The sequence below is a fragment of the Equus przewalskii genome, chromosome 3 (assembly GCF_037783145.1).
Source record: "Equus przewalskii isolate Varuska chromosome 3, EquPr2, whole genome shotgun sequence".
In the NCBI taxonomy this organism is placed as follows: Eukaryota; Metazoa; Chordata; class Mammalia; order Perissodactyla; family Equidae; genus Equus; species Equus przewalskii.
Window position 1 is genome coordinate 81,773,594 of NC_091833.1, and position 13,016 is coordinate 81,786,609.

The 13,016-nt window shown below is 37.3% G+C and overlaps 1 protein-coding gene and 1 long non-coding RNA gene across 3 annotated transcripts in view; one reads left to right on the plus strand and one right to left on the minus strand.

Annotated features, from left to right (window-relative positions):
• Positions 1-7,076, plus strand: part of GABRA4 (gamma-aminobutyric acid type A receptor subunit alpha4) — a 65,036-nt gene extending 57,960 nt beyond the window's left edge. For both annotated transcript variants that reach the window (XM_008521487.2, XM_008521486.2), the window contains one exon: positions 4,080-7,076. In XM_008521487.2, coding sequence (XP_008519709.2) covers positions 4,080-4,613 — 534 coding nt within the window. In that variant the 3' untranslated portion in view covers positions 4,614-7,076. The remainder of the gene's footprint in view (positions 1-4,079) is intronic.
• The window catches only part of LOC139082317 (uncharacterized), a 49,157-nt gene that overhangs the window by 24,496 nt on the left and 11,645 nt on the right, over positions 1-13,016 (minus strand). The window lies entirely within an intron of this gene.

Sequence of the window (13,016 nt, forward strand, 5' to 3'; positions counted from 1 at the left end):
TGCATTAAGAGGCTGTCTGACATGGCAGGACACTTGGTCAGTAACTCTCTGTATGACTTCCAGCCGGTTGTAATCTTTCTGCTCTTATTTTCCTCTACTATCAAATGAGGAGCTGGAATAAATTGATCACTGAAATCTCTCCCAGTCTTAAAATGTTGTTATTCTTTAAGAATGGGACTATAAAGGGCAAAATATCTTGGTCCTTCAATTAGTGTGTGGGGTTAGGCAACAGGGTCCCCTAATGGTCTTCGATGTATTCTGGGCAGGCTAGTCTTCTACTTATCCTGGAATGTCTGAGGAACTTCCCCTCAGAAGAAGTTTGGAAATACCTCCTGTTAGGACCCTTGATTTAATTGGTCTGTCTGTGTTATCTAGTGCACAATAATACTGTAAACAAGCAACGAAAAAACATCAGTGGCATACAATAAACATTTATTTTTGCTGTCAAGTCTATGAGTCAACTGGGAAGTTTTGTTGATCTTGATTAGGCTTGACTGGACAGTTCATTGTCTCTTAGTTGAGACAAACGCATGTGTATAGTGGTTAGCTAGCCATTGGGTGATCTAGGCTAGCCTCACTGGGATGACTGACTCTGCTCCAAAGGATCGCTCCAGCAGGCTAACCCAAACTTGTTCTTGTGGTGTTGGTGGCACTGTTTTGAGAGAGAGCAGAAGCAAGCTGCTCTCTTAAGTCTCAAGACTCTTAAGGCTAAGGCTTGGAAATGACACAGCATCACTTCCATCACATACTGTTGGCCAAAGATAGTCATATGGAAGCCTGAAGGGAAATAGACTTCATCTCTTGATGAGAGAGGAATGGAAAACTTAGATTACCAGGGGCATGAAGATGAATTGGTGCCATTTTTGTATTCAATCAACCATATAGCACATGATTCACAGTTGAGATTTCAGGAAGTTCCAGAAGGATACTTTTCTGAAGGGAAAGAAGACAGCGTCCTATAAATGCTCTTGGGCTTTCTTATGGGGTGCAGTTAAGTTACTTAGAGTTAGTTTCATCCTTTCAGGTCTTACTTTTAAAATTCATTAGGCAGGACTAGAGCAATGTTTGGGGCTAATTATTCCGTATTACTGAGGCAAGGTCACTCTGAGTACTCTGCCAAATGCTATATCAATGTTGAGATTTTCCAGTCTGGCTGGTGAAAACATGCACTATTCCTGTTTTTGCTGGGCACTGTTTCTTGTAATCCTTTCAGGTGGTTCTTTTTGTGGCCTTGGGTAGTTACCTCACACTCATAAACTGCTGTGCTTAGCAAAATACTCAATACAGACTCTCCAGATTTGTGGAGTTCTCTCTTTTTCAGCATTCGCTATCCTGTTACTTTTTACTATGAACTCTAGCCACCTTGATTTCCCCAGATTTTCAGCTGCATCTCCTCAATTTAGAGAATCTGTCAGATTTTTCTTGGATTCTTCTTTCCTGTACCACATCATGGAAGTTCTCTCAAGTTTGTTTCCTCTCTCTCAGTGATTGTGGTCTATGTTGTCTAATGCCCAGTGTCTTCAAAAAACAGTTGTTTCACATATTTTTTCTAGTGTTTTTGGTCATTTCATGCACGGGAGTAAATTCAGTCCCCGTTAGTCCATTTTAGCCAAAACTGGAAGTCTCCAATCCTTAATTTAGTCTTATGAAAGATACGGATTTCTAAAGATTACAAGTAACCTAACTTGGTGGAAGAAGGCAGTATGCCAATATCAGATTATATTTGAAAAAATATATTTCTCTCCTGCTTGTCCAATTGGTCCTTTATTTCTCTCTTCTTTTCTCTTCTTAGTATATATAGCATTTTGCCACAGTCTAACCTTTCATTATTTTTTACTTTTTGTTATATGTTTTATTGTATCATGTGTGGGTGTGCATATTATCTTGCCGATGACAATGTACACTCTTTAAATGTTGTGGATATACCTTATCCTTCTTTATATTGTTCTCCATGTGTATAACATTTTAGAACTAATGCTAATAAATTGACCATTATCCTTTTCTGTAAAAAAAGACTCAAAATCTGAGAATTAATTGTGATGTTTACAATGCACTTTGTAGAGGAAAAGTGCTGGGTAAATAATGGTACCTTTAGCTTTTAGGTTGATGTCAATTTTGGTTTCAATTTTCTCCACCAAAATTAGGTGCCATATGTTAGACTACAATTTCTCATGAGTTCGTCTGCAACCTGCTTAGAAGAATACGCCAGGCTGACATGAAGAATACTTTCTAAACCTCTCAGATCCTGCTTTGGCTCTGCATTTTCTGAGGCTTTTTTTCTTTCTCTACTCCGAGCGAACTTGAAGTCATAATTCACAAGGACAGTCATGCACTGCATAAGAATGTTTTGGTCCATGATGGACCGCATATATGATGGTGGTCCCATAAGATTAGTACCATATAGCCTAAGTGAGTAGTAGGCTATACCATCTAGGTTTGTCTAAGTACACACTATGATGTTCGCATAACCACAAAATTGCCTAATGACGCATTTCTCAGAATGTATTCCCATCATTAAGCGATGCACGACTGTAAATGAGATATGGATTGAATACTTTCAATCTGCTTGATGAGTGTGGTATTGAAAAAAGGTTATATTAGTAGGATAAACATTTTCTATAAAGTGAGCACTCAACTAATTGTATATAGTATCATCTGTGAAATTTCTTGTAGACTGGCTCCTTCTAATCACCCACTTGTGAGCTGTTCTTCTTCCCCTCTCTCTCTCGTCTATTTCTCCACCTCCTCACCCACCTTTTATTCTATGAAATGGGAGGGGGAGAGGATATAGAAAGTAATTACAGTGTGCTCTTAATATAACTTAAACATAATTAAGGAGGAAAAATCATTCCAAAAAATAGTATATTCTAAAGACAGACATGACTATTTTAGGAATCATTTGAGCAATTGCTTTCCTTCATTAGAGTGGGCAAGCTATAGTTGGCTATACAGTTATTTATCATGCCTGTCAAGATGTAAGGAGAATTAATTTTAATGTTTACCATGCATCTGTATTCAAATGTAGACTTGTTCTACACATAAAATAATTTGATGGAAAATAGTGATTTCCATTTTGATTTAAATGCTCTTTATTGGTAAATAGTTTGAACTCACATATTTATGCAATGAAATGAGGATGGTGCTTATATGTCTAATATAACATTTTATTTAAAATTAGTTTTCCTTTATATTTTCACTATTAATTGTGAAAAACTAAACTGCATTCGGATTTATAGCTTTTATAATAATGTATATGATTGCGTATGTAAGATTATGAAAATAAATCCCAGGAATTTGGAAATTAAAACTTTAGCCGGCCCAGTGGCACAGCAGTTTAGTTCACCAGTTCTGCTTTGGCAGCCCGGGGTTCGTCAGTTCGGATTTTGGGGGCAGACCTACGCACCACTTGTCACGTCACGAGTGGCAGGAGTCCCACACATAAAGTAGAGGAAGAGAGGCATGGATATTAGCCCAGGGCTAGTCTTCCTTAGCAAAAAAGAGGAGGATTGGCGGCAGATGTTAGCTCAGGGCTAATCTTCCTCCCCCCCCAAAAAACTAACTTTTGGAGTTTTTTTTTTTTCCTTTTTAAGGAATGTCATGCACATATGGATGATTGTTATTGTTATTCGGTGCACAAGAGTTGGTACAGTTCTTCCTGTTTATAAAACAAACATATACAAGACTCAATGAAATGTATGCACTATATCACAGAATATTATTTATAATAAAACTGAGCAAAGAAGTTGTACAGCTCTCATCATGAACTCCTGAAACAAAATCAAGTGTAACTCTAGTTTATAGTGCTAAAAGCCTCATTTTCTTTCTATAGATTTAAACTTTAATTATTTACAAGAATGGATTTTATTTAGAAATAGAATACTTTTGATTCAGAGTTTCAAATATATACTTTTTTTTTAGTTAGGTCTTTTAAAGTTTTTACGTCAAGCTGAGTAGCTATAGCATGTTAATAAAGGTTTATTTTATAGAAGCAACTAATTTTAATTATTTAATCCCTTTAAATTTTGTATAAACCCACATAAAATTACATAGCAAATATAATTGTTAATATACCTTTTCAGAACATAAATGCCAATCTGAACATGAGAAAAAGAACAAATGCCCTGGTCCACTCTGCATCTGATGGTGGCAACAGAACTGAGGTGGGAAACCATTCAAGCAAATCTTCCACAGTTGTTCAAGGATCCTCGGAAGCCACACCGCAGTCTCAGTTAGCTTCCAGTCCAAACCCGTTCAGCCATGCAAGTGCAGCTGAAACGATATCTGCGGCAAGAGCACTTCCATCTGCAACCTCTTCTGCGCCGAGTAGAACTGGGTATGTGCCCCGACAAGCTTCAGTTGGATCTGCTTCTACTCACCGCGTGTTTGGATCAAGACTGGAGCGAATTAAGACCACACTTAATACTAGAGGGGCTTCTGGGAAGTTGTCAGCCACTACTGCTGCCTCTGCTCCACCACCTTCTGGATCTGGCGCAAGTAAAATAGATAAATATGCCCGCATTCTCTTTCCAGTAACATTTGGGGCATTTAACATGGTCTATTGGGTTGTTTATTTATCGAAGGACACTATGGAAAAATCAGAAAGTCTAATGTGATTTTGTTGTGATAGTAGTTTCCTAAAAGATGATGAACTTAATGCAGAATGTCTTTTTAAATGTTTTTAAAGATAAACAATTATTCTTTACTAAAATAAAAATTCTACGTAATTTTTCCATTTAAAAAATTCCAGCCAGTTGTTGGGAGAGTTAATTAATTCCTCAGTGAAGAGAAAGTGAGCCATCTTTCATTTCAGAAAGATGATTTAAATAGAATAAATTCAGCACTCAAATTAGACAGAATACGGACCATCCTGGAAAGTTGGGACGAGAGAAATAGGGCTATTAGAGTTACTCAGTGCATATTTATGCACTGAAATTTGAAAACAGACTTTTTTTTTATATACTCTATGAATATCAACCAGCCACCATAAATTTCCCAGTGGCACTGCCCTTAATCAGAATTGTTTATCGGATATTATATGCAGTGACCTTTGGAGATTCTCTTAGTATCTGCAAGAAAAGGACTTTCCCTGTTAAATGAAACATTTTCAGAAGGGAAAATGGAACAAAACAAATACTGACCAATAGAGTGAAACCTCTGCTGCATCAAAAACAAAGACAGAGACCAGGGGAAATGTGTTCCCTGTCATATGTTGGCCAAACAGGACTTAACAGTTGACTTGAAAATTTGTGCTTTGAGCCAAAGTTTAACTCATTGTGTGACTTCTTTTTGACAGTAGTTCATTCAGTTATGTATTCTTTCAACATATAGTTATCCAGAGCCTACCATGTTCCAGGCACTGTGCTAGAACTGTCTCTCTAGGAAAGCTCTTTCACCCTTACCTACAATATTACCTAAATAGTAGAACAGCCAATGCATGCTAACAAACCATAAACTAGCAGAGGACGTTGCATTCTTTAATGGAGGAAATTTATTTAGAGTCTGACAACATATTCAAAATATTTGTTTCTACTATCCTGATAGAGGATAACAAGTATATTGTTCACATAGCCACCTTTGAGATAAGTATACTTTAGCATAACTTCAGGAATTGACTTCAAAATGTAATGAAAATGTGTTATAGATTGTCCTCTACATGAAAAGTACTACGTACCTGAAAGTAGAAATCTGGGCACAGTAAGACCTTATAGATTACCTGTCTCAAATTTGATCGCATCAGAGAATAGAATTTGAACTGAATCACAGAATCATTAGAGTTAGGAACTCAATACATGGCCTTTTTGATGCTTTTCCAAACATAGATCTGTATTAGCTGGTGAAATGCTAACCTCAGGGGAGTTTTTGTGTCCATAGTTCCATATTTCTGGGCAGTTCTGTGTTTATTTTGGGGCAGTTTTCATACAGTTTCATAACTAAGATGAGTTTTTTAAAATTAAAAGAGCAGCAAAGAAATGGAGTAAAGAAAAAAATCATAGCCAAGGGGTAGGATACCACTGACGGTGTTATGCAATTTATCAGAATTTTCGTGTCCTGACTTTTCTTTTTCATTAGGTAGGCTTAACAAGTTAATTGAATTTCTTGCAGCTGTCTTATGCTGCTGTATCTAGGTCTGGTTTTTCTGTTGTGTTGCTTCCAGATTTTTCTTCTGTACTTCTCTCTTCCTGATCTGGGTGTGTCAATTAATGTGTTCTGGATGTTTGGGGGAACATTTGATAGAAATGGCCACCTTGCGAACAGGATCTCTTATTTTTTAAAGAAGAAATGATATTAATTAACTGGCATTAATATTTCAGTTATTGCATTACCTTGAAATGGTTGTTTATGAGAATTGTAAAATGTGCAAATACCAACTGTGAGTCATATCTGAGAATTCCTTCTTGGCTAGCTCTCTAGGTATTTCCTAGAATGGATAATTTTAAGGCTGAAAGAGGCTTTAGAAATCATCCAATCCAAACCCCTTACTTACAAATTGATGCCAGTAATATGAGGCCCAGTAGAATTTGTACTATGTATATATTTAATAAAAAGTACTTGTACAAAAAAGCTTATCATTAGTTATTTCATGAATGTGAGTAGATTTCTAGCCTTGAGGACAATGCTTGAAACTGTGGTTGGAAACAGTAATCACTCATTATTCCAATGAAATGACCTTATTTATTTGCTAAGGGACATACTCCTTGCTTATCTATTGCCTATTCTTAAGAAATATTTGATTGGTTTCCTTTTTTAAAAGAAATTCTTCTCCTATAAATTTTGCAGATTTTAAAGTGATAAAAATAAGTGATCTTAGATTTGTAGACCAGACATCCAGGTGAACTTCTAGTTTTTTTCTTACCTTTGTATATGAAGAAGATTTTAAAATAAGTCAGGTAGCCAAAAAAAGAGAAAGGATAAAATTAATCAGGATTCTTAAGTGTTAACTTGAAGGATAAATTGACAGGAAAGTCTAATCATTTGTACTTAAAGGAATTATTTCATTTGTACACAATGTTAATAATAATAATAATGCATAGTTTGTTTGCTCTGACTGAATTCCATTAAATTAATTCAAGGCTAAACTTTTTATTTTGGTCACCATTTCTATCATTCTAATAACTCAGAGCTACATTAAACAAAACACTTTTGTGAAGAACCAATCACTTTTCTCCGTTAGATAATCTCACCAGAGTCAGGAGAGCCCAAAGTCCTGGTAATTTGTGAAGAAGAAGCAGAATTCTGGCTGAGAATGGTAGCTTTGTATGTCTCTAGCTTTTAAGTTGAAATTCAGAATTGTTTTATTCAGTACCACTGTCTATATTGTAGCTTTCAACTCCAAGTTGGCTACTAACTGCTACATAATTACTTCCAATTTCCTGCAGGCATTACTAGATATAATTATGTGTTTACGTGATTAATCCACAGTTAAAAATGACTTGCATTTGTGTATATACAGAGTATTTGAGTAATATGTATTTTAAATTGGACCTGATATATCTTGAATTGGAGTAGGCAGAGAGTAGAGTCACTCTCTTTTACAGATGGAAATGAATCATAGACAAGTTAGTGACAGAGATAAAAGCACAGGGCAGGAATGAACTTTGAAAGGTCATTTTTCAATCACCTCACCTTAGCAACGGCCACGTTTCAAGCAATACATAAAAAATTTGTTTGTGGTTTATTTTACCCATGAACTGGTCGATTCTGCCTGGCCTAGAAAAAGATCCCTACTCTCCACTCTCTTGTGTTCCAGTGGTCCTCTCTTCTAGATTTGTGAATAACCTCCCATGGAAAAGCACCAGATGGAGAAACAGGTGAACTGATTTCCAGTTCTGACTTAATCGTGGTTTTAAATGAGTCGTTTAACCTCTCTAGGCTTGTTACTTATTTATAAGAGGAAGGAGAGACTAAATAATATCTAAGATTTCTTTCAATTTTAATATCTTCTGATTCTCATAGTAGACTAAATACAAGCATATTCTTGGAATAGACACACTCATACTTTGTGCCGAAATAGATGTTTATGAGGAAAAAATCTTGATTTTAGTTCCACTGCTTAATTACTTTAAGCTCACGACTTGCCTCAAACTAGGGTTTCCTTATCTTAAACAGAGAAAATGACATCTCTCCATTTAGATTAGATATTTTCTTCCCCATGGGAGATTTTGTTCTTTGAAGACTAAATAATTTTGGTTATTTCTATTTTCTGGTTTTATTCATCTTTACTAAATGGTCAATGTTGGGTACTGTGCTGATTTTTAGATATACATAGGTAAATGAAACTGATTCCTTTCCTTACCGGTGGTCACAGTTTGGTATTGATGATAGATGTGTAGAGAAATAACTATGGAGTGTAGTAAGTGCTTCATTAGTAAAGAGTAGGGCCCAGAGTAGGGTAATATGAGTGAGTACTCACTCTGGGCACAAAAATACAAAGAGGTGCCCAAAACCTCAATAATCAAGATAAATAATATTTTGAAAGAATATTTAAAAAAATCAAAATTCATGCAAAAATCCATGATGAACAAAATACCCAAATTTTAAAGATGGGATGAGTATTAAGTTTTCCTTTTGCATCATGCTCTAATATTGCTCTACATGGCGCTGATACAGATGCACATAATTTTATAACTTTGTTGATGTGAAGGAAAAAAGAGTGATGGCAGGGTCGGCTTCACAGAGATGATGTTGAATTGAATTTTGTAGAATAATTTGGAGTTCTAGCCCCTTTGCCTACTCCCACAAACAAACAAACAAACAACAGAAGCACATTTTACCATCACCTGAAGCATGAAAAGAAGGATAGATTTGGAACTTCAAGGAGAACACTTACTACAAAATAGTTCAGGGTCATGGAAGAGAAGGGTGAATGTGGGGAAGAATGTGAGAGTTGTTGATGTGGGAAAGATCTGCTTGGGCTGAATTAGAGAGATTTTTCTGGAAATTACTAAAGAAATTGGGTTTGATCCTGGATTAGTGGCAATTTGTTGAAAATCTTGCAGGGTAATATGATGAAAATGAACATTCTATGCTCCTGTTTTAGAGAAATCACCTGATTGCTGTATGAGCCATGGAATGGGGGGGCCACGAATCTAGAGGTAGTACAAGAATTGAGATGTCTTGTTTTTGTTTTCTCTCAATCTTTACCTTCCATTCTTTTTAATCCCAATGACTTTACTGTTACTTGTAAAAGTGATACATGATTGTTAAAGGTAGGTATTGCAGAAATTTAAAAACAACCTCAAAATCCCACCACTGAGAATTTGTTAATATTTCATGAATATTATGCTGATACTTTTGTATAGATAAAATTGTGTAGAAGAGTAGACTGATTGATTGATTGAAAGACAAAAATAAATTTAGGAGCCAAATATGCCATGTATGAATGTTGTTAAATAATAAAAAAAATAAATTTACCTTTAAATCAATTTAAGATAAAAATACTAGGATAAAACTGAAGAAATTGTTGAAATTTAATTAAAGCAAGAGATTTTGGAGACTCTATGTTTTTTTTAATCCCAGATTTCAATCTTTAGTTCAGGAAAGGTTTTTCCAATTATGTGCCTAAATAATTTTTTCTTTCAGAATTCTAATTATGTTAAATCTCTTACCTTTATAACTACTTATAAGTCTCTATAGTCACTTTTGTATTTTTAAATTTCATGTCAGCTTTTGTTAATCATAACCCAAGTGAGCTTTCAGTTTTGTTTACACTATTTTAAATGTGTTTATTTTATTCTAAATCTCTAAAGCAATTTTCAACTACCTAATGGTTTCAGTCATTTTTTTGATTTTCAATTGTTTTCATTTTTTATTGCAGTTATTGCAATTGGATTATAACACTATCTAACTTCCAGGTGTACATCGTAATATATTTTCAATTCTGTGTAGATTACATCATGTTCACCACCCAAATACTAATAACAATCCATCACCACACACGTGTGTCTAATCAACCCTTTCGCCCTCCTCCCTATCCCCCTCCCCTCTGGTAACCACTAATCCAATCTCTGATACTATAGGTTTTTTCTTTTCAGCATTTTAAATAATTCATGCCACTCTCTTCTAGCATGTAGGGTTTCAGCTGAGAAGTCTGCTGATAGCCTTATGGGTTTTCCTTTGTATAGCACTTGTTGCCTTTCTCTTGCAGCTTTTAGGATTCTCTCTTTATCTTTAATTTTGGACATTTTAATTATGTGTCTTGGTGTGGGTCTCTCTGAGTTTATCTTGTTTCGTGCTCTCAGTGCTTCCTGTATTTGGATGTCTGTTCCTTCCTTAGGTTAGGAAAGTTTTCAGTTATTATTTCTTCAAATAGATTCTCTGCCCCTTTGTCTCTCTCTTCTCCTTCTGGGACACATATAATATGAATGTTAGTGTGCCTGGTATTGTCCCAGAGTTCCCTTAGACTGTTCTCATTCTTTTTAATTATTTTTTCTTTTATCTGTTCAGCTTGGGTAATTTCCTCTAGTCTTTCATCCAGCTTGCTGATCTGTTCTTCTGTATCATCTGCTCTGCTATTGAGTTCCCCTAGTGAATTTTTCATTTCTGATTGGTTCTTTTTTACGTTTTCCAATTATTTCTTGGCATTCTCACTGTGTTCATCCAGTCTTCTCCCAATATCAGTGAGCATGCTTAGGAGTTTTTGTTTGAACTCTTTGTCAGGTAGATTGCTTACTTATGTTTCATTTAGTTCTTTTTGTGGGGTTTTGTCCTGTTCTGTTGCTTGGAACATAAACCTTTGCCTCCTCATTATGCCTTTTTTTCCATGCTCATATCTATGTATTAGATGAGTCAGCTATGTCTCTTATTCTTGGAGAAGTGGCCTTATGTAAGAGATGCCCTTTGAGGCTCTGCACTATGCTTCCCTCTTGACACCAGTCTAAACATTCCAGGAGTGAGCCCTGTGTGGGCTATGTGTGCCCTTCCGCTGTGGCAGGGTTGCTCTTACTGCAGGTACCCAGGGAGACTGGGCTTTCCCACTCTGGCTGACTGTTTGTAAATCAGGTTTGGGGAGCCCCAGCACCATTGGCTACAAGGTCTAATAGCACACTCCTATTGCAGTTTTCCTGTTAATGGGTAGGCACCCAGTGCAGCTGCTTGCTAGACTCAGGGCTTTACAATTGCTGTAGGCCTCAGGCCTGCAAGGCTGTTGTCAGCTCTCTTAGGATTGCAACTGAATGGGGCTGGCCTCAGGCATGGGAGCACCCAACTGTTTCAGGCTTTGGAAGGTGGAGTTGATCCCATTTGTGGCTGTTTGTGAAGCTTAGGTCTTCTGCCACTGATAAGCCCCACCCCACACAGGTTCACACACACCATCAATACAGTCCTGGACAGTGCACACTTCCTGACCCCTGGAGCATACCCACTTACCACACTGCAGTTGCCCCCACTTCTCCACCAAAGCCCTCCATGGTTCACTTGGTCCTCACACAGGCCCTGCCCCACAGAGGTGCACACACCCCCTACCTGTAGAGGATCTATGCAGGCTGAAAAGTTGCCCCAGGGCTTGCTCTTGGATGGGGCCAGTGCCTAGGGCAGGCTGCCTTCCCTGGCTGAACTGGATTAAATCTGCACTCTAGTGGGTGTGGCTGACCCCTGGGCTAATAGGCCAGGTGAAGAACTCCAATGGCATATGCCAGTCTGTGTCAGCACACCTGTACTAGGTCACAACAGTGGCTGCCACCAATGTCTCAGCCTCTGGAGAGGTCTCCCCTCTCACTGAGATGCACCCAGAGCCTATCAGGTGCATCTTTTTTCACCAAAGGACTTTGAACCTTTCTTTCTGGTGATTTTAGGTTACTCAGGTGAATTTGTGTGTGGGCCCTTTAAGAGCTGGCTTTATTCTGCTTATGTCCATAGCTTTCCTGGGGGTATTCCCTGTTGTAGTTATTAGCCAACAAAGCCAGAGAGTATGACACTTGTCTCAGTTGTGCTGAGTCTAAAGGATGCTTATAGCAATAACGTGACCCCCACTCAGGTCCCCACTTCTCCAGGGAAGGCTACATACCCTAGGGTGACTCCTGCCTGGCTGGCTGTGAAGCTCCGTCACTCACAAAGGTGGCTTTCTTCTCTCCAGAAGGAATTTCTGCCTCAGTCAGGATTGTCCCTTGTTGTGGGGGTTCTTTTCATCCAGTTTTCAGTTCTCTCTCCAGGGTAATTTTTCCAAGAATAGAGGTAACCTGGTTGTGTTTGTGGGAGGAGGTGAGTTCAGAGTCTGCCTACACTGCCATCTCAACAAGATCTCCTAGATTTGATCTGATGGTTTTATTCTTTTCCATTTCTTTCTTGAAATGGTCTGTGCCATTTCATTTTTTTCATTTCTTTTTGCTGTTTTTATAATCTCTTTATTGAAACATTATATATTTTTTTGAGCTTCTCACTCTATTAATGAGATCATGTCTATAATTTATTTGAGACTATAAAGAACTATTTATATAAACTTTTCCTATGTTTCCTGAAAAAAAAATTTTCTTTGGTAAAAACTTCAGCTACTTTTTCATTGTGTTTCTGCCTCCTTTGCCTATGTTCCAGGATGGTTTTTTTCTATTAATCACTGAATGAAGCCAGCTATTTACTGAACTACAGTGTGGGAAGTGGTGGGAGAATGAATCAGATCGGCCCACAGTAGCTATTTAAATTTCAGTTTTCAAGCCCACCTCCCCAAATATGTTTCATCTTCTGCCCAGGGACCATATTTTTTCCTTATTTTTTACTTTTGGGTGATCTATGTGGCTCACAGAGGTAAAGCTCCCTAGTTTTACTTTCTCTGTATTGTTAATACGCTAGTGATTGACACTGCCTCTGCCTCCCCTTTCCCACTATAATGCTAGTCATCTCTATTATCCAGCGGGCTGTTTCACAACTATCATATATAGTCTATCAGCAATTTGTTCTTTACCCCCATTTTCTACTATTTGGGAATATGTACCTAGAATCTTATGAAGACAAATTTGTTTTCCGCCTGCCTATCCATGCCCATCTCATGGCAACCTCAAGCAAAGTCTTGGGAGGATGCCTCAGGA